Below are 27,500 nucleotides of genomic sequence, written 5' to 3'. Positions count from 1 at the left end.
GAGTCTGGGAGGGGAGGGGAGGGGAGGGGAGGAGAGAGGCTGGGAGGGGAGGGGAGGAGAGAGGCTGGGAGGGGAGGGGAGGAGAGAGGCTGCGAGGGGGGGGGCTGTGTGGGGAGGGGAGAAGTGATGCTGGGAGGGGAGGGAGAGAGGCTGTGTGGGGAGTGGAGAAGTGAGGCTGAGAGGGGAGTGATAGAGGCGGGGAGGGGAGGAGAGAGGCTGGGAGGAGGGGGGGCTGTGAGGGAGGGGCAGGGGGAGAGAAGCTGAGAGACAGTTATTTTGGGAAACAATTATTTTTCTTGCTGATTTGACACGATTGTGTCGGAGCACAGGGTCCATCAAGCATAGACTTTTGGACTGTTAGAGGGTGTGTGTGTTACAGGATGTGTGTGTTACAGGGTGTGTGTGTTACAGGGTGTACGTGTTACAGGGTGTGCGTGTTACAGGGTGTGTGTTACAGGGTGTGTGTGTTACAGGATGTGTGTGTTACAGGGTGTGTGTGTGTTACAGGGTGTGTGTGTGTTACTGGGTGTGTGTGTGTTACAGGGTGTGCGTGTTACAGGGTGTGTGTTACAGGGTGTGTGTGTTACAGGGTGTGCGTGCTACAAGGTGTGCGTGTTACAGGGTGTGTGTGTGTTACAGGATGTGTGTGTTACATAGTGTGCGTGTTACAGGATGTGTGTGTTACAGGATGTGCATGTTGCAGGGTGTGTGTGCTACAGGGTGTACATGCTAGAGGGTGTGTGTGTTACAGGGTGTATGTGTTACTGGGTGTGTGTGTTACAGGGTGTACATGCTAGAGGGTGTGTGTGTTACAGGGTGTATGTGTTACTGGGTGTGTGTGTTACAGGGTGTACATGCTAGAGGGTGTGTGTGTTACAGGGTGTATGTGTTACTGGGTGTATGTGTTTCAGGGTGTGTGTGCTCGATTGAGAGAAATAATGGATGTGTGTTAGTGTAGACGTGTACTCCCAGTTGGGATTCGAGCAGGCCTTAATGGGTCAGCTATTAGTGGATCACTCTGTTGTTTTTGTGCGTCACTAACGAAGACTGTACTCTTTAAGTTTTAAGTGTGTGTGTGTGTGCAAGCGTGCATGTGTGTTAGAGCTGGGACGAAGCTCGTGTCTGTGTTTCACAGCCTACTCCAATACAATCTCTCTGGGAAGGAATTATATTTGTGTTTTGTGTCCTTGTAATGGCTGACTCCTAAGCAGACATCCTCTGGTGCCATCCACCATTTACTGAGCTTTGGCACCACTGACACCAATGAGATAAATATGTGTCTAAATATATGTGTCTAGATAAATATGAGATAAATATGTGTTTGTGCTGTAGCAGTACAATGTGACATACCACTGCCCGTTTCAAATCAAATCAAATCTTATTTGTCACATACACATGGTTAGCAGATGTTAATGCAAGTGTAGCGAAATGCTTGTGCTTCTAGTTCCGACAATGCAGTAATAACCAACAAGTAATCTAACCTAACAATTCCACAACTACTACCTTATACACACAAGTGTAAAGGGATAAAGAATATGTACATAAAGATATATGAATGAGTGATGGTACAGAACGGCATACGCAAGATGCAGTAGATGGTATAGAGTACAGTCTATACATATGAGATGAGTAATGTAGGGTATATAAACATAAAGTGGCATAGTTTAAAGTGGCTAGTGATACATGTATTACATAAAGATGCAGTAGATGATATAGAATACAGTATATACATATACATATGAGATGAGTAATGTAGGGTATGTAAAGATTATATTAAGTGGTATTGTTTAAAGTGGCTACTGATACATTTTTACATCATTTCCATCAATTCCCATTATTAAAGTGGCTGGAGTTGAGTCAGTATGTTGGCAGCGGCCACTAAATGTTAGTGGTGGCTGTTTAACAGTCTGATGGCCTTGAGATAGAAGCTGTTTTTCAGTCTCTCGGTCCCTGCTTTGATGCACCTGTACTGACCTCGCCTTCTGGATGATAGCGGGGTGAACAGGCAGTGGCTCGGGTGGTTGTTGTCCTTGATGATCTTTATGGCCTTCCTGTGACATCGGGTGGTGTAGGTGTCCTGGAGGGCAGGTAGTTTGCCCCCGGTGATGCGTTGTGCAGACCTCACTACTCTCTGGAGAGCCTTACGGTTGTGGGCGGAGCAGTTGCCGTACCAGACGGTGATACAGCCCGACAGGATGCTCTCGATTGTGCATCTGTAGAAGTTTGTGAGTGCTTTTGGTGACAACCTGAATTTCTTCAGCCTCCTGAGGTTGAAGAGGCGCTGCTGCGCCTTCTTCACAACGCTGTCTGTGTGGGTGGACCAATTCAGTGTGTCCGTGATGTGTACACCGAGGAACTTAAAACTTTCCAAATCAAATCAAATCAAATTTTATTAGTCACATACACATGGTTAGCAGATGTTAATGCGAGTGTAGCGAAATGCTTGTGCTTCTAGTTCCGACAATGCAGTAATAACCAACAAGTAATCTAACCTAACAATTCCACAACTACTACCTTACACACACACACAAGTGTAAAGGGATAAAGAATATGTACATAAAGATATATGAATGAGTGGTGGTACAGAACGGCATGGCAGATGCAGTAGATGGTATAGAGTACGGTATATACATATGAGATGAGTACTGTAGGGTATGTAAACATAAAGTGGCATAGTTTAAAGTGGCTAGTGGTACATGTATTACATAAAGATGGCAAGATGCAGTAGATGATATAGAGTACAGTATATACATATGAGATGGGTAATGTAGGGTATGTAAACATTATATTAAGTGGCATTGTTTAAAGTGGCTAGTGGTACATTTTTACATAATTTCCATCAATTCCCATTTTTAAAGTGGCTGGAGTTGAGTCAGTATGTTGGCAGCGGCCGCTAAATGTTAGCGGTGGCTGTTTAACAGTATGATGGCCTTGAGATAGAAGCTGTTTTTCAGTCTCTCGGTCCCTGCTTTGATGCACCTGTACTGACCTCGCCTTCTGGATGATAGCGGGGTGAACAGGCAGTGGCTTGGGTGGTTGTTGTCCTTGATGATCTTTATGGCCTTCCTGTGACATCGGGTGGTGTAGGTGTCCTGGAGGGCAGGTAGTTTGCCCCTGGTGATGCGTTCTGCAGACCTCTCTACCCTCTGGAGAGCCTTACGGTTGTGGGCGGAGCAGTTGCCGTACCAGGCGGTGATACAGCCCGACAGGATGCTCTCGATTGTGCATCTGTAGAAGTTTGTGAGTGCTTTTGGTGACAAGCCGAATTTCTTCAGCCTCCTGAGGTTGAAGAGGCGCTGCTGCGCCTTCTTCACAACGCTGTCTGTGTGGGTGGACCAATTCAGTTTGTCCGTGATGTGTACACCGAGGAACTTAAAACTTTCCACCTTCTCCACTACTGACCCGTCGATGTGGATAGGGGGGTGCTCCCTCTGCTGTTTCCTGAAGTCCACAATCATCTCCTTTGTTTTGTTGACGTTGAGTGTGAGGTTATTTTCCTGACACCACACTCCGAGGGCCCTCACCTCCTCCCTGTAGGCCGTCTCGTCGTTGTTGGTAATCAAGCCTACCACTGTAGTGTCATCCGCAAACTTGATGATTGAGTTGGAGGCGTGCATGGCCACGCAGTCGTGGGTGAACAGGGAGTACAGGAGAGGGCTCAGAACGCACCCTTGTGGGGCCCCAGTGTTGAGGATCAGCGGGGTGGAGATGTTGTTACCTACCCTCACCACCTGGGGGCGGCCCGTCAGGAAGTCCAGGACCCAGTTGCACAGGGCGGGGTCGAGACCCAGGGTCTCGAGCTTGATGACGAGTTTGGAGGGTACTATGGTGTTAAATGCTGAGCTGTAATCGATGAACAGCATTCTCACATGGGTATTCCTCTTGTCCAGATGGGTTAGGGCAGTGTGCAGTGTGGTTGCGATTGCGTCGTCTGTGGACCTATTGGGTCGGTAAGCAAATTGGAGTGGGTCTAGGGTGTCCGGTAGGGTGGAGGTGATATGGTCCTTGACTAGTCTCTCAAAGCACTTCATGATGACGGAAGTGAGTGCTACGGGGCGGTAGTCGTTTAGCTCAGTTACCTTAGCTTTCTTGGGAACAGGAACAATGGTGGCCCTCTTGAAGCATGTGGGAACAGCAGACTGGGATAAGGATTGATTGAATATGTCCTTAAACACACCAGCCAGCTGGTCTGCTCATGCTCTGAGGACGCGGCTGGGAATGCCGTCTGGGCCTGCAGCCTTGCGAGGGTTAACACGTTTAAATGTTTTACTCACCTCGGCTGCAGTGAAGGAGAGCCCGCAGGTTTTGGTAGCGGGCCGTGTCAGTGGCACTGTATTGTCCTCAAAGCGAGCAAAAAAGTAATTTAGTCTGTCTGGGAGCAAGACATCCTGGTCCGCGACTGGGCTGGTTTTCTTTTTGTAATCCGTGATTGACTGTAGACCCTGCCACATACCTCTTGTGTCTGAGCTGTTGAATTGCGACTCTACTTTGTCTCTATACTGGCACTTAGCTTGTTTGATTGCCTTGCGGAGGGAATAGCTACACTGTTTGTATTCGGTCATGTTTCCGGTCACCTTGCCCTGGTTAAAAGGAGTGGTTCGCGCTTTCAGTTTCACGCGAATGCTGCCATCAATCCACGGTTTCTGGTCTGGGAATGTTTTAATCGTTGCTGTAGGTACGACATCGTCAATGCACTTTCTAATGAACTCGCTCACCGAATCAGCGTATTCGTCAATGTTGTTGTTGGACGCAATGCGGAACATATCCCAATCCACGTGATCGAAGCAGTCTTGAAGCGTGGAATCAGATTGGTCGGACCAGCGTTGAACAGACCTGAGCGCGGGAGCTTGCTGTTTTAGTTTCTGTTTGTAGACTGGAAGCAACAAAATGGAGTCGGGGTCAGCTTTTCCGAAAGGAGGGCGGGGGAGGGCCTTATATGCGTCGCGGAAGTTAGTATAACAATGATCCAAGGTTTTATCAGCCCTAGTAGCACAATCGATATGCTGATAGAATTTAGGGAGTTTTGTTTTCAGATTAGCCTTGTTAAAATCCCCAGCAACGATGAATGCAGCCTCAGGGTGTGTGGTTTCCAGTTTACATAAAGTCAGATAAAGTTCGTTCAGGGCCATCGATGTGTCTGCTTGGGGGGGAATATATACGGCTGTGATTATAATCGAAGAGAATTCCCTTGGTAGATAATGCGGTCTACATTTGATTGTGAGGAATTCTAAATCAGGTGAACAGAATGACTTGAGTTCCTGTATGTTGTTATGATCACACCACGTCTCGTTAATCATAAGGCATACACCCCCGCCCCTCTTCTTACCAGAAAGATGTTTGTTTCTGTCGGCGCGATGCGTGAAGAAACCAGCTGGCTGCACCGACTCCGTTAGCGTCTCTCGAGTGAGCCATGTTTCCGTGAAGCAAAGAACGTTACAGTCTCTGATGTCTCTCTGGAATGTTACCCTTGCTCGGATTTCATCAACCTTGTTGTCAAGAGACTGGACATTGGCGAGTAGTATGCTCGGGAGTGGAGCGCGATGTGCCCGTCTCCGAAGCCTGACCAGAAGACCGCTTCGTTTGCCCCTTTTACGGCGTCGTTGTTTAGGGTCGCCGGCTGGGATCAGATCCATTGTACTGGGTGGAAGGCAAAACACAGGATCCACTTCGGGAGAGTCATATTCCTGGTTGTAACGATGGTGAGTTGACGTTGCTCTTATATCCAGTAGTTCCTCCCGACCGTATGTAATGAAACCTAAGATTACCTGGGGTACCAATGTAAGAAATAACACGTAAAAAAACTAAATACTGCATAGTTTCCTAGGAACGCGAAGCGAGGCGGCCATCTCTGTCAATCCCCTTTGGTCTGGGTGGGCGTCTCTAATCCATGGCTAAGAAAATTGAACTTGCCCCCTTTTGAGTATGTGCACGTGTCTGTGCGTGTGTGTGTGTGTGTATGTGTGTGTGTGTGTGTGTGTGTGTGTGTGTGTGTGTGTGTGTGTGTGTGTGTGTGTGTGTGTGTGTGTGTGTGTGTGTGTGTGTGTGTGTGTGTGTGTGTGTGTGTGTGTGTGTGTGTGTGTGTGTGTGTTTGGTCATCTGGCAACATCCTCTGAGGTTTTTTCAAAGGTTGTTTCTCCACTTCCTGTGTGTGTGTGTGTGTGTGTGTGTGTGTGTGTGTGTGTGTGTGTGTGTGTGTGTGTGTGTGTGTGTGTGTGTGTGTGTGTGTGTGTGTGTGTGTGTGTGTGTGTGTGTGTGTGTGAGTGTTCAATAGAGTGGTTGACATACTCCTCTACCTGACCTCTGACCTTGAAGTGCTTAGAGAGGATGGTGGGGGGGAGAGGTGGGAGAGGGGAATGGAGGAGAGAGAGGGGAGAGGGTGGTGGAGAGGGGGCGGATGTTGAAGAGGAGAGGTAGGGGAGAAGATTGTGTGGAGGAGAGGGAGGGGAGAGGATGGTGATGTGGAGAGGGGAGATGGTGGAGAAGAAAGGAAGGGGAGATGATGGTGGAGAGGAGAGGGAGATGATGGTGGAGAGGAAAGGAGAGATGATGGTGGAGAGGAGAGGGAGATGATGGTGGAGAGGAGAGGAGATTGAGGGAGAGAGGGGATATGATGGTGGAGAGGAGAGGCGAGGGAGGGGAGATGATGGTGGAGAGGAAAGGAGAAATGATGGAGGAGAGGAGAAGAGAAGAGAGGAGAGGAGAGGAGAGGAGAGGAGAGGAGAGGAGAGGAGAGGAGAGGAGAGGAGAGATGATGGTGTAGAGGAGTGGAGAGGGAAGGGAGATGATGGTGGAGAGGGAAGGGAGATTATGGTGGTGGTAATGACAATGACGCTCTAATCAAGATGACATCATCACAAACGACAAGGTGACTTTCTACATACAGACAACATTGGCTCAGTGGCTCTTCCCAAGGTACTTTTTACCCCTTTTTCTCCCCAATTTCATGGTATCCAATTGGTAGTTAGTCTTGTCTCATCGCTGCAACTCCCGTACGGACTCCAGAGAGGCGAGGGTCGAGAGCCATGCGTCCTCCGAAACACGACCCTGCCAAGATGCACTGCTTCTTGACACACTGCTCACTTAATCTGGAAGCCAGCCACACCAATGTGTCGGAGTAAACACGTACACCTGGCGAACGTGTCAGCATGCATGCGCCCAGCGCGCCACAGGAGTCACCAGAGCAAGATGGGACAAGGACATCCCAGCCAGCCAAACCCTCCCCTGACCCGGACTACACTAGGCCAATTGTGCACCACCATAGACCGCTGCGCCAATCAGGAGGCAAAGAGACAATTCTGTCTATATTGTTTGAGCACAGGAAGTCACCCCATTATGTATGATGACGTGATCTTGCTGAGTGTACTTTCAACAGTGCCAGTATTGTAATTGCATCACACTGTACTTACAGAGTTGTTACTGTACCTTCCTGTAGATCTGGTTGGTTCATTGTCAAGGTTGCTCATCTATCTCACTTACAACAGCCATTTTGTCGAGTGACAGGTTATTTTATAGCGTGTGTTACTATGTGTGTGCCTGGGAGTCTAATAAAGATGGTTTATGAAGCTAGGTGAACATCTGTCAGGTTCAGTTTAAGGCTTTAAAGCTGAGTTGTTATTTTAATGGAATTACAGTCTGCTCTCCCAAGCACCCAGGGAAAAATCTCTGAGCTCCCAGAAAACGTCAGAGAGCGCGGGATTATTCTGAGCCCGGGCTCTGTTCTGCTTTCCCTCCTCTTCCTTCTTCCTCGTCACTCTCACTCCAAATCTAAATCTATAAATGTGCTAAAAAGCGTGTAGAGAAAAATGGCAAAGCCCCACGATTTGCTCTCTCTCTCCGTCAATTGTCTCACAATCTCTCAATCTCTCCCACTTCCCTGTCCTTTTTTCGATCTGTCTCTCTCTCTGTCTCTCTCTTTCTCTTTTTTTCTATCTCTCTCTCCTTTATGAATGGATAGCCAGGTAGGTGTTTCTACAGCTAGAGCTGTATCTGTACCAGGGGAGCAGGGCGTCTTCCTTCACTGTGTTCACTCATCTGTGAGGGAGATAGAGACTTTATGTAAGACCCTGAGTTACACAAGACCTCATGTCATATCCCTCAGCTTCACTAAAGCCTCCCTATCCCTACCTCCAGCCTCGCTATCCCCCAACCTCTCCTTTAATGCCTCCCCAGCCTCCCTCCCCCTACCTCCCTACTCTCCAGACCTCTCACTGAGCCTCCCCTCATTCAGCCCCCTGCCTCTCTCCTCAGCCCCTGCCTCTCTCCTCAGCCCCCTGCCTCTCTCCTCAGCCCCCTGTCTCTCTCCTCAGCCCCCTGCCTCTCTCCTCAGCCCCCTGCCTCTCTCCTCAGCCACCTGCCCTTCTCCTCATCCCCCTGCCTCTCTCCTCAGCCCCCTGCCTCTCTCCTCAGCCCCCTGCCTCCCTCCTCACCCCCCTGCCTCTCTCCTCAGCCCCCTGCCTCTCTCCTCAGCCACCTGCCTCCCTCCTCATCCCCCTGCCTCTCTCCTCAGCCCCCTGCCTCTCTCCTCAGCCCCCTGCCTCCCTCCTCATCCCCCTGCCTCTCTCCTCAGCCCCTGCCTCTCCCCTAAGCTCCCTGCCTCTCTCCTCAGCCCCCTGCCTCTCTCCTCAGCCCCCTGCCTCTCTCCTCAGCCCCTGCCTCTCTCCTAAGCCCCCTGCCTCTCTCCTCAGCCCCCTGCCTCCCTCCTCACCCCCCTGCCTCTCTCCTCAGCCCCCTGCCTCTCTCCTCAGCCACCTGCCTCCCTCCTCATCCCCCTGCCTCTCTCCTCAGCCCCCTGCCTCTCTCCTCAGCCCCCTGCCTCCCTCCTCATCCCCCTGCCTCTCTCCTCAGCCCCTGCCTCTCCCCTAAGCTCCCTGCCTCTCTCCTCAGCCCCCTGCCTCTCTCCTCAGCCCCTGCCTCTCTCCTCAGCCCCCTGCCTCTCTCCTCAGCCCCCTGCCTCTCTCCTCAGCCCCTGCCTCTCCCCTAAGCTCCCTGCCTCTCTCCTCAGCCCCCTGCCTCTCTCCTCAGCCCCTGCCTCTCTCCTCAGCCCCCTGCCTCTCTCCTCAGCCCCCTGCCTCCCTCCTCACCCCCCTGCCTCTCTCCTCAGCCCCCTGCCTCTCTCCTCAGCCCCCTGCCTCTCTCCTCAGCCCCCTGCCTCTCTCCTCAGCCCCCTGCCTCCCTCCTCATCCCCCTGCTTCTCTCCTCAGCCCCCTGCCTCTCTCCTCAGCCCCCTGCCTCTCTCCTCAGCCCCTGCCTCTCCCCTAAGCTCCCTGCCTCTCTCCTCAGCCCCCTGCCTCCTCATCCCCCTGCCTCTCTCCTCAGCCCCCTGCCTCTCTCCTCACCCCCCTGCCTCTCTCCTCAGCCCCCTGCCTCTCTCCTCAGCCCCCTGCCTCCCTCCTCATCCCCCTGCTTCTCTCCTCAGCCCCCTGCCTCTCTCCTCAGCCCCCTGCCTCTCTCCTCAGCCCCTGCCTCTCCCCTAAGCTCCCTGCCTCTCTCCTCAGCCCCCTGCCTCCTCATCCCCCTGCCTCTCTCCTCAGCCCCCTGCATCTCTCCTCAGCCCCCTGCATCTCTCCTCAGCACACTGCCTCTCTCCTCAACCCCCGCCCTCCCTCCTCTCTCCTTAGCCCCTTCCTCCCTGCATCCTTTCTGAGACCCTTGCCTCCTCACCCTTTACCCCCAGCATCTCACTTAGCCTCCCGTTGCCTTTCCCCCTCATCCCCCAGTCTCGCTAGCCCCCAGCCTTTCAATAAAGCTTCCCCTCCCTGCTTCCCCCTACTGTAAAATATTACTGTTCTCAGATTTTGAATTCAGAGATTTGAGATGTGTATTAAAATGGGTGTTGTTGCAAAAAGCTATATTGCCATTGTTTAGCTTGAATTGAATGTTCGTATCCAGTTTATTTGACTGTGATATGTGGTTGTCTCACCTAGCTAAGATGAAGACACTGACTGTAAGTCACTCTAGATAAGATCCTCTGCTAAATGACTAAAATGTCAAATGTCAAACTTTTTTACATACAGATCGCATTTTAGTGCCACAAATGTATCATTTGTACATCTCTTTATACAAAATGTAGTTTTAAAAAAAACATTTGACTGTGTAAAACCTAGCAGTACTACTTATTTCTCTGAGAGTGAGGCGGTTATATAGCATTGAGCAAAAAAACATGATTATTTGTGTCTCTGAAATGACACCAGAAAGTGATGATTACAGTGCCTTGCAAAAGTATTCACACCCTTGGCGTTTTTCCTATTTTGTTGCATTACAACCTGTAATTCAAATTACTTTTTTATTTGGATTTCATGTAATGGACATACACAAAATAGTCCAAATTGGTAAAGTGAAATGAAAAAAAATATTAGTTTCAAAAAATTCTGGTGGTGCGTGCATATGTATTTGCTATGAAGCCCCAAATAAGATCTGGTGCAACCAATTACCTTCAGAAGTCACATAATGAATTAAATAAAGTCCAGCTGTGTGCAATCTAAGTGTCACATGGTCTGTCACATGATCACAGTATATATACACCTGTTCTGAAAGGCCCCAGAGTCAGAAACACCACTAAGCAAGGGGCACCACCAAGCAAGCGGCACCATGAAGACCAAGGAGCTCTCCAAACAGGTCAGGGGCAAAGTTGTGGAGAAGTACAGATCAGGGTTGGGTAATAAAAAAATATCCGACACTTTGAACATCCCACGGAGCACCATTAAATCTATTATTAAAAAATGGAAAGAATATGGCACCACAACAAACCTGCCAAGAGAGGGCCGCCCACCAGAACTCACAGACCAGGCAAGGAGGGCATTAATCAGAGAGGCAACAAAGAGACCAAAGATAACCCTGAAGGAGCTGCAAAGTTCCACAGCTGAGATTGGAGTATATGTTCATAGGACCACTTTAAGCCGTACACTTCACAGAGCTGGGCTTCACGGAAGAATGTCCAGAAAAAAAGTAATTGCTTATTACATTTTAAAAAATAAGCCAAAAGGCATGTGGGAGACTCCCCAAACATATGGAAGAAGGTACTCTGGTCAGATGAGACAAAAATGTAGCTTTTTGGCCATCAAGGAAAACGCTATGTCTGGAACAAACCCAACACCTCTCATCACCCTGAGAACAACATCCCCACAGTGAAGAATGGTGGTGGCAGCATCATGCTATGGGGATGTATTTCATTGGCAGGGACTGGGAAACTGGTCAGAATTGAAGGAATGATGGATGGCGCTAAATACAGGGAAATACTTGAGGGAAACCTGTTTCAGTCTTCCAGAGATTTGACACTGGGATGGAGGTTCACCTTCCAGCAGGACAATGACCCTAAGCATACTGCTAAAGCAACACTCGAGTGGTTTATGGGGAAACATTTAAATGTCTTGGAATGTCAAAGCCTAGTCAAAGCCCAGACCTCAATCCAATTGAGAATCTGTGGTATGACTTAAAGATTGCTGTACACCAGCAGGAACCCATCCAACTAGAAGGAGCTGGAGCAGTTTTGCCTTGAATGGGCAAAAATCCCAGTGGCTAAATGTGCCAAGCTTATAGAGACATATACCCCAAGAGACTTGCAGCTGTAATTGCTGCGTAAGGTGGCTCTACAGTGTTAACTTTGGAGGGTGAATAGTTATGCACGCTCAAGTTTTCAGTTTTTTTGTCTTATTTCTTGTTTGTTTCACAATAAAAAATATTTTGCATCTTCAAAGTGGTAGGCATGTTGTGTAAATCAAATGATACATACCCCCCAAAAATATATTTTAGTTCCAGGTTGCAAGACAACAAAATAGGAAAAATACCAAGGGGGGTGAATACTTTCGCAAGGCACTATAGATGATTAGATGGTTAGAAAACACACCAATCTCTTCTATAATTTCTTTAAACAATAAAAGAGAATTTACCAAAATGTCTGAAAATGTATATATCGCGTTTTGGAATAGAACTCTTCAAACAGAGAGGTGCAGTGAAACTAAGGGTTATGGTGTTTGGCCTTCCATAGCTTTCAGACAACAGGAGAAGTACAAGGAGGGGAGAGGATGGTGGAGAGAAGAGGGAAGGTGAGACATACTGTATGTGATTGAACAGAGATACAGCAACACCACTAGAGGTTATGATCTCCCATAGCTTTTGCTCAACAGGAGGACACAGCTATAGAGGTGTTTAAGACTGAGTGTAATACCTTGGACTGGGACTGTGTGGTGGAACCACCATAGTGGTACAACAACTGTATCTATCTCTCTGGTGCTTCTACACATAGAGATGCTATTAAATCACTAGTATTCGAATTCCTCATTCTATGCTTCCACACATAGAGATCCTATTAAATCCCTAGTATTCTAATTCCTCATTCTATGCTTCCACACATAGAGATGCTATTAAATCACTAGTATTCTAATTCCTCATTCTATGCTTCCACACATAGAGATGCTATTAAATCACTAGTATTCTAATTCGTCATTCTATGCTTCCACACATAGAGATGCTATTAAATCACTAGTATTCTAATTCCTCATTCTATGCTTCCACACATAGAGATCCTATTAAATCACTAGTATTCTAATTCCTCATTCTATGCTTCCACACATAGAGATGCTATTAAATCACTAGTATTCTAATTCCTCATTCTATGCTTCCACACATAGAGATCCTATTAAATCACTAGTATTCTAATTGCTCATTCTATGCTTCCACACATAGAGATCCTATTAAATCACTAGTATTCTAATTGCTCATTCTATGCTTCCACACATAGAGATGCTATTAAATCACTAGTATTCTAATTGCTCATTCTATGCTTCCACACATAGAGATGCTATTAAATCACTAGTATTCTAATTCCTCATTCTATGCTTCCACACATAGAGATCCTATTAAATCACTAGTATTCTAATTCCTCATTCTATGCTTCCACACATAGAGATCTTATTAAATCACTAGTATTCTAATTCCTCATTCTATGCTTCCACACATAGAGATGCTATTAAATCACTAGTATTCTAATTGCTCATTCTATGCTTCCACACATAGAGATCCTATTAAATCACTAGTATTCTAATTCCTCATTCTATGCTTCCACACATAGAGATCCTATTAAATCACTAGTATTCTAATTCCTCATTCTATGCTTCCACACATAGAGATGCTATTAAATCACTAGTATTCTAATTCCTCATTCTATGCTTCCACACATAGAGATCCTATTAAATCACGAGTATTCTAATTCCTCATTCTATGCTTCCACACATAGAGATCCTATTAAATCACTAGTATTCTAATTCCTCATTCTATGCTTCCACACATAGAGATCCTATTAAATCACTAGTATTCTAATTCCTCATTCAATGCTTTCACACAGAGATCCTATTAAATCACTAGTATTCTAATTCCTCATTCTATGCTTCCACACATAGAGATCCTATTAAATCACTAGTATTCGAATTCCTCATTCTATGCTTCCACACATAGAGATCCTATTAAATCACTAGTATTTGAATTCCTCATTCTATGCTTCCACTCATAGAGATCCTATTAAATCACTAGTATTCTAAATCCTCATTCTATGCTTCCACACATAGAGATCCTATTAAATCCCTAGTATTCTCTCTCTCTTGCACTCTCCCCTGTCTTGTTCTCTCTCTCTCTCTCTCTCTCTCTCTCTCTCTCTCTCTCTCTCTCTCTCTCTCTCTCTCTCTCTCTCTCTCTCTCTCTCTCTCTCTCTCTCTCTCTCTCTCAATTCAATTTCAATTCAAGGGGCTTTATTGGCATGGGAAACATGTGTTAACATTGCCAAAGCAAGTGAGGTAGGTAATATACAAAAGTCAAATAAACAATAAAAATGAACAGTAAACATTACACATACAGAAGTTTCAAAACAATAAAGACATTACAAATGTCATATTATATATATGCAGTGTTGTAACAATGTACAAATGGTTAAAGCACACAAGTTAAAATAAATAAACATAAATATGGGTTGTATTTACAGTGGTGTTTGTTCTTCACTGGTTGCCCTTTTCTTGTGGCAACAGGTCACAAATCTTGCTGCTGTGATGGCACACTGTGGAATTTCACCCAGTAGATATGGGAGTTTATCAAAATTGGATTTGTTTTCGAATTCTTTGTGGATCTGTGTAATCTGAGGGAAATATGTCTCTCTAATATGGTCATACATTGGGCAGGAGGTTAGGAAGTGCAGCTCAGTTTCCACCTCATTTTGTGGGCAGTGTGCACATAGCCTGTCTTCTCTTGAGAGCCATGTCTGCCTACGGCGGCCTTTCTCAATAGCAAGGCTATGCTCACTGAGTCTGTACATAGTCAAAGCTTTCCTTAAGTTTGGGTCAGTCACAGTGGTCAGGTATTCTGCCACTGTGTACTCTCTGTTTAGGGCCAAATAGCATTCTAGTTTGCTCTGTTTTTTTGTTAATTCTTTCCAATGTGTCAAGTAATTATCTTTTTGTTTTCTCATGATTTGGTTGGGTCTAATTGTGCTGTTGTCCTGGGGCTCTGTGGGGTGTGTTTGTGTTTGTGAACAGAGCCCTAGGACCAGCTTGCTTAGGGGACTCTTCTCCAGGTTCATCTCTCTGTAGGTGATGGCTTTGTTATGGAAGGTTTGGGAATCGCTTCCTTTTAGGTGGTTGTAGAATTTAACGGCTCTTTTCTGGATTTTGATAATTAGTGGGTATCGGCCTAATTCTGCTCTGCATGCATTATTTGGTGTTCTACGTTGTACACGGAGGATATTTTTGCAGAATTCTGCATGCAGAGTCTCAATTTGGTGTTTGTCCCATTTTGTGAAATCTTGGTTGGTGAGCGGACCCCAGACCTCACAACCATAAAGGGCAATGGGCTCTATGACTGATTCAAGTATTTTTAGCCAGATCCTAATTGGTATGTTGAAATTTATGTTCCTTTTGATGGCATAGAAGGCCCTTCTTGCCTTGTCTCTCAGATCGTTCACAGCTTTGTGGAAGTTACCTGTGGTGCTGATGTTTAGGCCGAGGTATGTATAGTTTTTTGTGTGCTCTAGGGCAACGGTGTCTAGATGGAATTTGTGGTCCTGGTGACTGGACCTTTTTTGGAACACCATTATTTTGGTCTTACTGAGATTTACTGTCAGGGACCAGGTCTGACAGAATCTGTGCAGAAGATCTAGGTGCTGCTGTAGGCCCTCCTTGGTTGGTGACAGAAGCACCAGATCATCAGCAAACAGTAGACATTTGACTTCGGATTCTAGTAGGGTGAGACCGGGTGCTGCAGACTGTTCTAGTGCCCGCGCCAATTCGTTGATATATATGTTGAAGAGGGTGGGGCTTAAGCTGCATCCCTGTCTCACCCCACGACCCTGTGTGAAGAAATGTGTGTGTTTTTTGCCAATTTTAACCGCACACTTGTTGTTTGTGTACATGGATTTTATAATGTCGTATGTTTTACCCCCAACACCACTTTCCATCAATTTGTATAGCAGACCCTCATGCCAAATTGAGTCGAAGGCTTTTTTGAAATCAACAAAGCATGAGAAGACTTTGCCTTTGTTTTGGTTTGTTTGGTTGTCAATTAGGGTGTCTCTCTCTCTCTCTCTCTCTCTCTCTCTCTCTGTCTCTCTCTCTCTCTCCCCTCTCTCTCTCTCTCTCTCTCTCTCTCTCTCTCTCTCTCTCTCTCTCTCTCTCTCTCTCACTCTCTCTCTCTCTCTCTGTCTCTCTCCTCTTCACTTTCTCTCTGTCTCTCTCCCTCAGTAGTCTGGTCTCTGTGGGGGGTAATGTCGTGTTTAGATGAGCTCTAGTCTCCTCCACACTACTGTAATTATGATTACATGACTGTCTAATTGTCAATGACATACATAGATTGTGATGGAATGTTCTCTGATAGTGTGTGTGTGTGTCCTTCATGTACTGTGTCAATGTGTCACTATGCAGACTAGGTTAGTCAGTTTGTTACTAGAGGGGGTTGAAACAGAATCCTATCCGTTTCCTTCTTTCTATAAAACAAATCTGTCTCTGGACTCGATCTGCTCCGAGCTGCAAAAGGTCACATTATTTTGATCATCATAATTCAGCCACATCACCAAGAAACATGGCAACCTGTCCCTGCGTCTGCCTGCCTGCCTGTCCTCAAAATAACCAGTAGCCAATCAGAGCTCAGGGGGGCGTGGCCTGGTGTGGGTTGCATGCTTACGCTGAGCCCCTCATGTTTATTCTGAATGAACAGTGGAGCATGTGCCTCTGCCTCCCAGCTGAGCGGATAGCCTCTCAAACCGCTGTCCTTCTCTGTGTGCGGGTGAGAGAGTGTGTAAGTGTGTTGGTGCGATGAGGGGGACCTAGCCATGGACTACAGTAGCTGTCAGATAGACGAGGAGGGAGTCTGCCTCTCCAGGAGGACGGTAGCAGTTGATTAGAGGCAAAGAGCAGAGCAGCTCTCTACACTGAATGGACTGTGAGGGAGGGAGGGAGGGAGGGAGGGAGGGAGGGAGGGAGGGAGGGAGGGCTGCTGGGGTGTGCACTTTATAGACACGCACCGACAGGCAGACCCACAGGAGACAGAGAGAGAGAGAGAGTGAAAGAGAAAGAGTGAGAGAGAGGTGGGGGGAGAACAGTAGAGAGCACAGGAGCAGTATTCTTCTTTCTGGAAGGAAGGATGACCCTGCTGTGACCAAGACTCCTCTACCAGTGTCTAATGAACAGGACTGGAGAAGAAGGACTAGTTGCCCTCTGAGGAAGACTGACTGGAGAGAGAGCGAGAGGGAGAGAGAGAAAAAGGGAGCGGGAGAGAACTGTGCTGCCTTTCCTTCTGAGGAAGACTGGAGAGAGAGAGAGAGAGAGAGAGAGAGGGAAAGAGGACTCTGACTCTGCAGGTTGCTAATCCCTGAAGCTGAGGAGAGAGAGAGACAGACAGAGAGAGAGGGAGAGCGAGAGCGAGAGAGAGCGGAGGCAAAGCCACGCACACTGTAGAAGCAGGAATTTGTGTGTTAGTGTATTAGCCTCAATTCCTCTGCTTCCCCCCAGCCCTCAGCTCTGCTTGCCTATGCATGGCATAGCCTCTGCGAGAGACAGCAAAATAAATAACGAAAGAAAGGACAGAGAAATATCGAAATCGAGAGGGGTCCATCTGAAAGATTCCACAGTAATTCCCCGTCCATCAATCAGCATGTCGTCCAACGAGCTGAGTGCTCCAGACGCTGACTCCGGATGCATCCGCACCTTTAAAGAACACATGCACCTGGAGCTGAACACTGGCCAGGGGGGGAAGAGGGGCGCCATGTCGCCCAAACTGTCCCCCCGCAGTTCCCCGCGCTTCTTCCGCAAGCTCATGGTCAACAAGGGGGGGATCCGCCACCGGCGGCGCTTCACCGTCGCTCACACCTGGTAAGGAGACTAAAGGGGAGAGGGGGAAGGATAAGGGGAGGGGGGAGCTGGGGCATGTGGGTATCTCCACCAGAGAGGGTGGACTCTGCACTGTGCTTACACAAGGGGTTCTGGTTAAGGATCTGACACGGGGCTACTGTTAGGTAATGATAGGGGGTTAGGGTTAAGGCTCTGACACGGGGCTACTGTTAGGTAATGATAGGGGGGTTCTCTTGCTTTGCTAGGGGGGTTATAGTTAAGGCTCTGACACGGGGCTACTGTTAGGTAATGATAGGGGGGTTGTGGTTAAGGCTCTGACACGGGGCTACTGTTAGGTAATGATAGGGGGGTTAGGGTTAAGGCTCTGACACGGGGCTACTGTTAGGTAATGATAGGGGGGTTAGGGTTAAGGCTCTGACACGGGGCTACTGTTAGGTAATGATAGGGGGGTTCTCTTGCTTTGCTAGGGGGGTTAGGGTTAAGGCTCTGACACAGGGCTACTGTTAGGTAATGATAGGGGGTTCTCTTGCTTTGCTAGGGGGGTTATGGTTAAGGATCTGACACGGGGCTACTGTTAGGTAATGATAGGGGGGTTACGGTTAAGGATCTGACACAGGGCTACTGTTAGGTAATGATAGGGGGTTCTCTTGCTTTGCTAGGGGGGTTATGGTTAAGGATCTGACACGGGGCTACTGTTAGGTAATGATAGGGGGGTTAGGGTTAAGGATCTGACACAGGGCTACTGTTAGGTAATGATAGGGGGTTCTCTTGCTTTGCTAGGGGGGTTAGGGTTAAGGCTCTGACACGGGGCTACTGTTAGGTAATGATAGGGGGTTCTCTTGCTTTGCTAGGGGGGTTAGGGTTAAGGATCTGACACAGGGCTACTGTTAGGTAATGATAGGGGGGTTAGGGTTAAGGATCTGACACGGGGCTACTGTAACAGTAATGATAGGGGGGTTCTCTTGCTTTGCTAGGGGGGTTAGGGTTAAGGCTCTGACACGGGGCTACTGTTAGGTAATGATAGGGGGGTTAGGGTTAAGGATCTGACACGGGGCTACTGTTAGGTAATGATAGGGGGTTCTCTTGCTTTGCTAGGAGGGGCGGGGCACAAGGTGACTGTGTTTGAGAAATGTCTTGATGTCTTGGTTGTGAATGTTTCCTTTCACTTTGCTCTGTTCCACGCATACTGAATGATGAGGATGGGGTTCTACTGTCCCGTGTGTGTCAGAGCAGGGTGGTGGGAGGAGCTACAGGAGGACGGGCTCATTGTAATGGCTGGAATGGAATCAATGGAATGGTACCAAACACATCAAACACATGGAATCAATGGAACGGTACCAAACACATCAAACACATGGAATCAATGGAATGGTACCGAATACATCAAACACATGGAATCAATGGAATGGTACCAAACGCATCAAACACATGGAATCAATGGAACGGTACCAAACACATCAAACACATGGAATCAATGGAATGGTACCAAACACATCAAACACATGGAATCAATGGAATGGTACCAAATACATCAAACACATGGAATCAATGGAATGGTACCAAACACATGGAATCAATGGAATGGTACCAAACACATCAAACACATGGAATCAATGGAATGGTACCAAACACATCAAACACATGGAATCAATGGAATGGTACCAAACACATCAAACACATGGAATCAATGGAATGGTACCAAACACATGGAATCAATGGAATGGTACCAAACACATCAAACACATGGGATCAATGGAATGGTACCAAACACATCAAACACATGGAATCAATGGAATGGTACCAAACACATGGAATCAATGGAATGGTACCAAACACATCAAACACATGGAATCAATGGAACGGTACCAAACACATCAAACATATGGAATCAATGATTCCGTTCAATTGATTCCATTCAAGCCATTACAATGAGCTGGTCTTCCTAAAGCTCCTTCCACCAGCCTCCTCTGGTGTGTGTGTGTGTGTGTGTGTGTGTGTGTGTGTGTGTGTGTGTGTGTGTGTGTGTGTGTGTGTGTGTGTGTGTGTGCGTGCGTGCACGTGTGTGAGCAGGGTGTTTCCGTGAGTTGAGGAGTGAAGGGCTTTATGTCTGTTTGGGCTCTGGCCTACATGGAGCTGGTATCACAAACATGCACTACTGGCTCTAAACAGCCTTCTCTCTCTCCTCTCCTTCTTTTCAGCGAACAAGCTTTAAGCTTGTGTGTGTGTGTGTGTGTGTGTGTGTGTGTGTGTGTGTGTGTGTGTGTGTGTGTGTGTGTGTGTGTGTGTGTGTGTGTGTGTGTGTGTGTGTGTGTGTGTGTGTGTGTGTGTGTGTGTGTGTGTGTGTGTGTGTGTGTGTGGAGGTGAGTGTGGAGGTGAGTGCGTGCGTGTCTGTGTGTGTGTGTGTGTGTGTGTGTGTGTGTGTGTGTGTGTGTGTGTGTGTGTGTGTGTGTGTGTGTGTGTGTGTGTGTGTGTGTGTGTGGAGGTGAGTGTGGAGGTGAGTGCGTGCGTGTCTGTGTGTGTGTGGAATGGTGTTGTGAATGGCTGGGTTGTGCAGTTTTTTACGTGAGCTGTTATGTACAGAAGCATAAGGGCTCCATAGGGACCTATTAGTATTTCTGACCCACAGCCTGACACAGTGTGATGGGCTTGCTGTTGCATTGACCTACAGTACACCTCTGTAGAACCCTCCCACTGGGCACACACTGGTTGAATCAACGTTGTTTCTCCCTTCCCACTGGGCACACACTGGTTGAATCAACGTTGTTTCTCCCTTCCCACTGGGCACACACTGGTTGACTCAACGTTGTTTCTCCCTTCCCACTGGGCACACACTGGTTGACTCAACGTTGTTTCTCCCTTCCCACTGGGCACACACTGGTTGACTCAACGTTGTTTCTCCCTTCCCACTGGGCACACACTGGTTGAATCAACGTTGTTTCTCCCTTCCCACTGGGCACACACTGGTTGAATCAACGTTGTTTCTCCCTTCCCACTGGGCACACACTGGTTGACTCAACGTTGTTTCTCCCTTCCCACTGGGCACACACTGGTTGACTCAACGTTGTTTCTCCCTTCCCACTGGGCACACACTGGTTGAATCAACGTTGTTTCTCCCTTCCCACTGGGCACACACTGGTTGACTCAACGTTGTTTCTCCCTTCCCACTGGGCACACACTGGTTGAATCAACGTTGTTTCAAAGTAATTTGTTAACGTATTGTGACCTGGAAAATACATTGGATTTGCGAAAATAATCTACGGGGAAAATACATTGGATTTTAAAGGGTATTTTTACCACAGGATTCTGTCAGCATGTATACCTATTTTCAACACAGACAAACATTGTATAAAATATGTTGAATTTGAAACAACGTCAGATCTTCCACGTTATATCCACTATCAGAAAAAACTGTAAGCTGAGCAGCACCTCCTACTGGAGAGTTGATCTGTCTACAGCACCTCCTACTGGAAAGTTGATCTGTCTACAGCACCTCCTACTGGAGAGTTGATCTGTCTACAGCACCTCCTACTGGAGAGTTGATCTGTCTACAGCACCTCCTACTAGAGAGGTGATCTATCTACAGCACCTCCTACTAGAGAGGTGATCTATCTACAGCACCTCCTACTGGAGAGTTGATCTGTCTACAGCACCTCCTACTGGAGAGTTGATCTGTCTACAGCTACCCAGTTGGTCTCCCATCCTGGGTTTTAACTAAGGGCAGCCCTGCTTAGCTTTGATATTAGTCACTGACTACTACCTGACTGATCTGTTAATAACTAAATAGATTCACTGCTCTCGAAGTCATTCCAAAGGGTAGGTTTAACAGAGCAAATGAAATGTAACTATACTTCATAAGTCATACAGTATATCATCAATGATACTAGGCCTATAGCATTTGCGAAGTCATTAACAGCTGTTGTTTCAGTTCCATCCAGGGTTCAACTAAAAACAGACAGTAGATATACAGTAGGCCTATAGGGTTTTAAGCTTTGGTTTATTTCAAATGGAATCTTCAAGTTAAGAATTAATATGTTTAAAGTTAAAGAATAGGACTAAATCAAATCAAATGTTATTTAAAGTGCATTTAACTGTGGTTGTGAATCTAACATATCAATTGTTAATTTGTAGACAAACTGGAAATTGAATTGTGTTTGGTTGTCAATGGACCCAAATATCAACATTTTAAGGAGATGTATAGTCTGCTGTGTTACCTCAACTGAGTAACACATTCATGGCCACATTTTGAGGTTACTGTAACTATAAATGGTTTTCTTATGTAATCATGGAACGCCTGCATGTTCAAGATTGCATGCAAAGGTCGGAGATCTTCACAGAATCTCGAATAGCATTGATCACTTGCACTATGTACTTTTAATGTAATCTCATCTGCAATCCAGGTCATTTGGTTCTGCTGTTAGATGAAGCACTGTGATAACACATTAAGTTGTTGTATATACAAAATATCTGACATTGTATTCCCATTTGAACTTTGTTGTGCTTTTAAGTAGTTGAAAGTGCAGTGATAACACATTTAGATGACAACTAAACCAAAAATCAGACATTGCTTTTCCATTGGAATTTGGTTGTAGGCTTTCAGATGGTTAAAAACATAGTGATAACACATTGAGAATTCAACCAACTTCTGGCTGTCTTTTTGAGTAGGTGAATAAAGGTTGAATTGATCAACGTCTCTACCAAATATTACCCACATTTCCACGTTGAAATAACGTTGTGTGCTCAGTGGACTGCTTATGTTGATGTGTTGTTAGATGGCAGTTGAATAGGAAATCAAAGGATTAAGAAGCCCGAAATGGCTTTCATTTCCATGGTTCGTTAGATGACAATTCAATAAGAAATCAGAGGTTTAAGAATCCCAAAATGGCTGTCATTTCCATGGTTCGTTAGATGACAATTCAATAAGAAATCAGAGGTTTAAGAATCCCAAAATGGCTGTCATTTCCATGGTTCGTTAGATGACAATTCAATAAGAAATCCAAGGTTTTGGAAACCACAAATGACTCTCATTACAATGGTTGACAAGTCCAAATAGGATCACTATTTCACACCCCAGATACATGTTGTCCTCATGCAGATGTATTAGTATAGTTGGGTGATTATGATGTGGAAGTAGATGTGTTTTAGTCCTCTTTAAATCTGTCGGCTTGAATTCTCCTTACGCTCTAATGTCTCAGAGAGGTCCGTGCTCAGCTACAAAGTCACATGCTGAAACAGACACTGGGAGACACCCAATCTCTCTCTCTATGGCTCTGTAAACCATGGTACCATGCATCATTTAGACAGATTCTAGAATTTGACCGTTTGGCTTAAGGTGGTTTGACTCCAGCAGGATTACGCCTGTATCAGATTTGCTGTTGTAGAATAAACCAAGCCTTTCAGTCAATGAAACAAGTTGCTGATATTTAATACTCTTTGGTATTGTGTTGTAGTGATGACATGGCTATGTTTCAGACAAAGAGAGATGTTGTCTGTTGACGTATGAGACACCTCGGGGGAGCCGAGCGGTGAACTCAGTTGCATCTTCTGACCATTCTCTCCCCATTCAGACAAAAGCAGCTGTGTTTGGGTCAGTGTGGCTCCGTGGGGATCGGAGGCCATTCCGTGTCAACCAGGAGAACACTGCCTCTCCACCGCTCCCCCCTGCACTCTAACAAAGCTGCTACATTAATGTTTAATGTGCAACTGATGTACCAAGGTTCCTCACTCTACCCCACTGAGACTGAATTTATTTATTTTATTTTATTTAACCTTTATTTAACCAGGTAGGCAAATTGAGAACACGTTCTCATTTACAATTGCGACCTGGCCAAGATAAAGCAAAGCAGTTCGACACATACAACAACACATAGTTACACATGGAGTAAAACAAATATATAGTCAATAATACAGTGAAAAAAAAATAAGTCTATATACAATGTGAGCAAGTGAGGTGAGATAAGGGAGGTGAAGGCAAACAAATATATGTATAAATAAATAAAGATATAAAAGGCCATGGAGGCGAAGTGAGTACAACACAGCAAGTAAAATAAAAACTAAAAAAACAATGGAATGGTTGGTTTGCAGTGGAAGAAAGTGCAAAGTAGAGACAGAAATAATGGGGTGCAAAGGAGCAAAATAAATTAATAAATAAATACAGTAGGTAAAGAGGTAGTTGTTTGGGCTAAATTGTAGATGGGTTATATACAGGTGCAGTAATCTATGAGCTGCTCTGACAGCTGGTGCTTAAAGCTAGTGAGGGAGATAGGTGTTTCCAGTTTCAGAGATTTTTGTAGTTCGTTCCAGTCATTGGCAGCAGAGAACTGGAAGGAGAGGCGTCCAAAGGAAGAATTGGTTTTGGGGGTGACTAGAGAGATATACCTGCTGGAGCGCGTGCTACAGGTAGGTGCTGCTATGGTGACCAGCGAGCTGAGATAAGGGGGGACTTTACCTAGCAGGGTCTTGTAGATGACCTGGAACCAGTGGGTTTGGCGACGAGTATGAAGCGAGGGCCAGCCAACGAGAGTGTACAGGTCGCAGTGGTGGGTAGTATATGGGGCTTTGGTGACAAAACGGATGGCACTGTGATAGACTGCATCCAATTTATTGAGTAGGGTTTTGGAGGCTATTTTGTAAATGACATCACCGAAGTCGAGGATTGGTAGGATGGTCAGTTTTACAAGGGTATGTTTGGCAGCATGAGTAAAGGATGCTTTGTTGCGGAATAGGAAGCCAATTCTAGATTTGACTTTGGATTGGAGATGTTTGATGTGAGTCTGGAAGGAGAGTTTACAGTCTAACCAGACACCTAGGTATTTGTAGGTGTCCACATATTCTAAGTCAGAGCCGTCCAAAGTAGTGATGTTGGACAGGCGGGCAGGAGCAGGCAGCGATCGGTTGAAGAGCATGCATTTGGTTTTACTTGTATTTAAGAGCAGTTGGAGGCCACGGAAGGAGAGTTGTATGGCATTGAAGCTCGCCTGGAGGGTTGTTAACACAGTGTCAAAAGAAGGGCCAGAAGTATACAGAATAGTGTCGTCTGCGTAGAGGTGGATCAGAGAATCACCAGCAGCAAGAGCGACATCATTGATGTAAACAGAGAAGAGAGTCGGTCCAAGAATTGAACCCTGTGGCACCCCCATAGAGACTGCCAGAGGCCCGGACAACAGACCCTCCGATTTGACACACTGAACTCGATCAGAGAAGTAGTTGGTGAACCAGGCGAGGCAATCATTAGAGAAACCAAGGCTGTCGAGTCTGCCAATGAGGATGTGGTGATTGACAGAGTCAAAGGCCTTGGCCAGGTCAATGAATACGGCTGCACAGTATTGTTTCCTATCGATGGCGGTTACGATATCGTTTATGACCTTGAGCGTGGCTGAGGTGCACCCATGACCAGCTCTGAAACCAGATTGCATTGCGGAGAAGGTGTGGTGGGATTCGAAATGGTCGGTAATCTGTTTGTTGACTTGGCTTTCGAAGACCTTAGAAAGGCAGGGTAGGATAGATATAGGTCTGTAGCAGTTAGGGTCAAGGGTGTCCCCCCCTTTGAAGAGGGGGATAACCGCAGCTGCTTTCCAATCTTTGGGGATCTCAGACGACACGAAAGAGAGGTTGAAGAGGCTAGTAATAGGGGTGGCAACAATTTCAGCAGATAGTTTTAGAAAGAAAGGGTCCAGATTATCTAGCCCGGCTGATTTGTAAGGGTCCAGATTTTGCAGCTCATTTAGAACATCAGCTGACTGTATTTGGGAGAAAGAGAAATGGGGAAGGCTTGGGCGAGTAGCAGAGGGGAGGGCAGTGCTGTTGTCCGGGGTGGGGGTAGCCAGGTGGAAAGCATGGCCAGCCGTAGAAAAATGCTTATTGAAATTCTCAATTATAGTGGATTTGTCGGTGGTGACAGTGTTTCCTATCTTCAGAGCGGTTGGAAGCTGGGAGGAGGTGTTCTTATTCTCCATGGACTTTACGGTGTCCCAGAACTTTTTTGAATTTGTGTTGCAGGAAGCAAATTTCTGCTTGAAATAGCTAGCCTTGGCTGTTCTAACTGCCTGTGTATATTGGTTTCTGGCTTCCCTGAAAAGTTGCATATCACGGGGGCTGTTCGATGCTAATGCAGAACGCCATAGGATGTTTTTCTGTTGGTTAAGGGCAGTCAGGTCAGGAGAGAACCAAGGGCTATATCTGTTCCTGGTTCTAAATTTCTTGAATGGGGCATGCTTATTCAAGATGGTGAGGAAGGCATTTTAAAAAAATGACCAGGCATTCATTAAAAAATGAATTAGAGAGAGAGGGAGATGGAGAGAGTGAGGAGAGAGAGAGAAAGCATTATAGCACTCGCACATAGAGTGCATAGCGAAAGAAAGACTCCTAGAGACTTTCTAAAATGTCAGTAGACATTCTGCAACATCAACTAGAGCCACTGCACATCAGCGGTATAAGGGTCAGCACACAGTGCCTGGCTATGTCTCATCTTAAATGTCACAACTAATATCCATCCTCTACAAAATCAATCCCACCACAATCTGGCACCGAGTCGTTTCCTTCCTTTCCCTCTACACTTTGTCTCTAGCCGTTTTCACAACCACGCCACCAATGGATAGTTTGTCTAAGCACGATGTTGTCGTTTTGTCTGCGTTGTCACTATGTTAGTTAACCAATTTTCTTAATAAAATGCAATTTACAGCAATAGGCAAAATAGCATCACAATTTAACACAAATAAGGCCTGAGCACAAAGATAATAGGAGGATACATGAAAAAAGGAAAAGTAGTCATTCATTACATCAGAAGTGGCTGGTGTTGTTGTATTGTTGTGCTGTGACAGGTAGTCTAGCGGCTAAGAGCGTTAAGCCAGTAACTGAAAGGTCACTGTTTCGAATCTTCAAGCTGACTAGGTGAAGAATCTGTTGATATGCCCTTGAGCAAGGCACTTAACCCTAATTGCTCCTGTAAGTCACTCTGGGTAAGAGCGTCTGCTAAATGACTAAAATGTCAATATAAATGTGTGTTGCTGCCCACACTGTGTGTTGACTGAGTACTCCACTCTAATGTTACTCTGGTGAGGGTTATGTTATCGAGCCCTGTAGGCTGCAGAGAGAGACAGAGGGGCGGAGAGAGAGAGAGAATTTCAGGGGACAGGGGACAGAGGGTACAGGGGAAAGATAAGAGGCACTGGGGTACAGGGGAAGGGGCTCAAAGGGGCATATGGGGTCTTGTGTGCCTCTCAGTCTCTGAGGCAGGGCCTCTCCAAAGGAACAATGTAATGACTGCCTGTCTCTCTGAGAGGATCTTGGACATTGGGTCAACCATTTACTGTACCGCTGCTGTGGTTGTCTTGACCATGTATGGTCAGAACCTGGAACAGGACCAGGAGCGGTCGTAGTGACAAGGCCTTGGGTGAACATGAGATGATGGTGTGTGTGTGTGTGTATGTCTGTCTTTCTGTCTGGGTTTCAAGCTTTTCTCTCTTCTCCATTCACTCCTCCTGCCTCCAGTCTCACACGCCAATGTCCCTGTTTATTATTGTAATATCCTCTTCTGTATTGTATTGGGGTCTGATGGCTGGGTGGAGAGACAGTTGGCAGGAGAGGAGGAGAGGAGGAGTGATGGTTGGGAGGAGAGATGGTTGGGAGGAGAGGAGGAGAAGAGGAGGGGAAGAGTGACGTTTGGGAGGAGAGGAGGAGAAGAGGAGGGGAGGAGTGATGGTTGGGAGGAGAAGAGGAGGGGAGGAGTGACGGTTGGGAGGAGAGATGGTTGGGAGGAGAGATGGTTGGGAGGAGAGGAGGAGAAGAGGAGGGGAGGAGTGACATTTGGGAGGAGAGGAGGAGAAGAGGAGGGGAGGAGTGATGTTTGGGAGGAGAGGAGGAGAAGAGGAGAGGAGGAGTAGAAGAGTGGAGGAGTGGAGGAGAGGAGGAGAGGAGGAGTGGAGGAGAGAAGGTAATGAAATTACTTTAATGTCAGGCTCTGCTCAGAACTGGCATTTCTCTCCTCACAGTTCAGTTCTCTGCTGTTGAAATATTTCAGCTCGGGGGCTGAATCCTCTCAATATAACCTTTAATTATGAATATGTAGCTGTCACCACCAAACAGCCTGTTTGCCTGTACCAACTAAGCTACTGAGTACTTAAAGTGGTTCAGCGTGAGATGAGACTAGCTGGCTGCTATATAGATGGAGAGTCTCATTTATTA

At 46.6% G+C, this 27,500-nt stretch overlaps 1 protein-coding gene across 3 annotated transcripts in view; it reads left to right on the top strand.

The window, feature by feature from the left end:
• The window catches only part of pde4ba (phosphodiesterase 4B, cAMP-specific a), a 318,589-nt gene that overhangs the window by 100,660 nt on the left and 190,429 nt on the right, over positions 1-27,500 (top strand). For 2 of the 3 annotated variants that reach the window (XM_071346218.1, XM_071346222.1), the window contains exon 1: positions 16,518-17,342. The exons of the other annotated variant lie outside the window; for it this stretch is intronic. In XM_071346218.1, coding sequence (XP_071202319.1) covers positions 17,002-17,342 — 341 coding nt within the window. In that variant the 5' untranslated portion in view covers positions 16,518-17,001. Of the gene's footprint in view, positions 1-16,517; positions 17,343-27,500 lie in introns of those variants that run through there. 3 annotated transcript variants of the gene reach the window in all.

This window comes from Salvelinus alpinus, chromosome 16 (assembly GCF_045679555.1).
Source record: "Salvelinus alpinus chromosome 16, SLU_Salpinus.1, whole genome shotgun sequence".
Lineage (NCBI taxonomy): Eukaryota > Metazoa > Chordata > Actinopteri > Salmoniformes > Salmonidae > Salvelinus > Salvelinus alpinus.
This window is presented reverse-complemented; position numbering and strand designations above follow the sequence as displayed.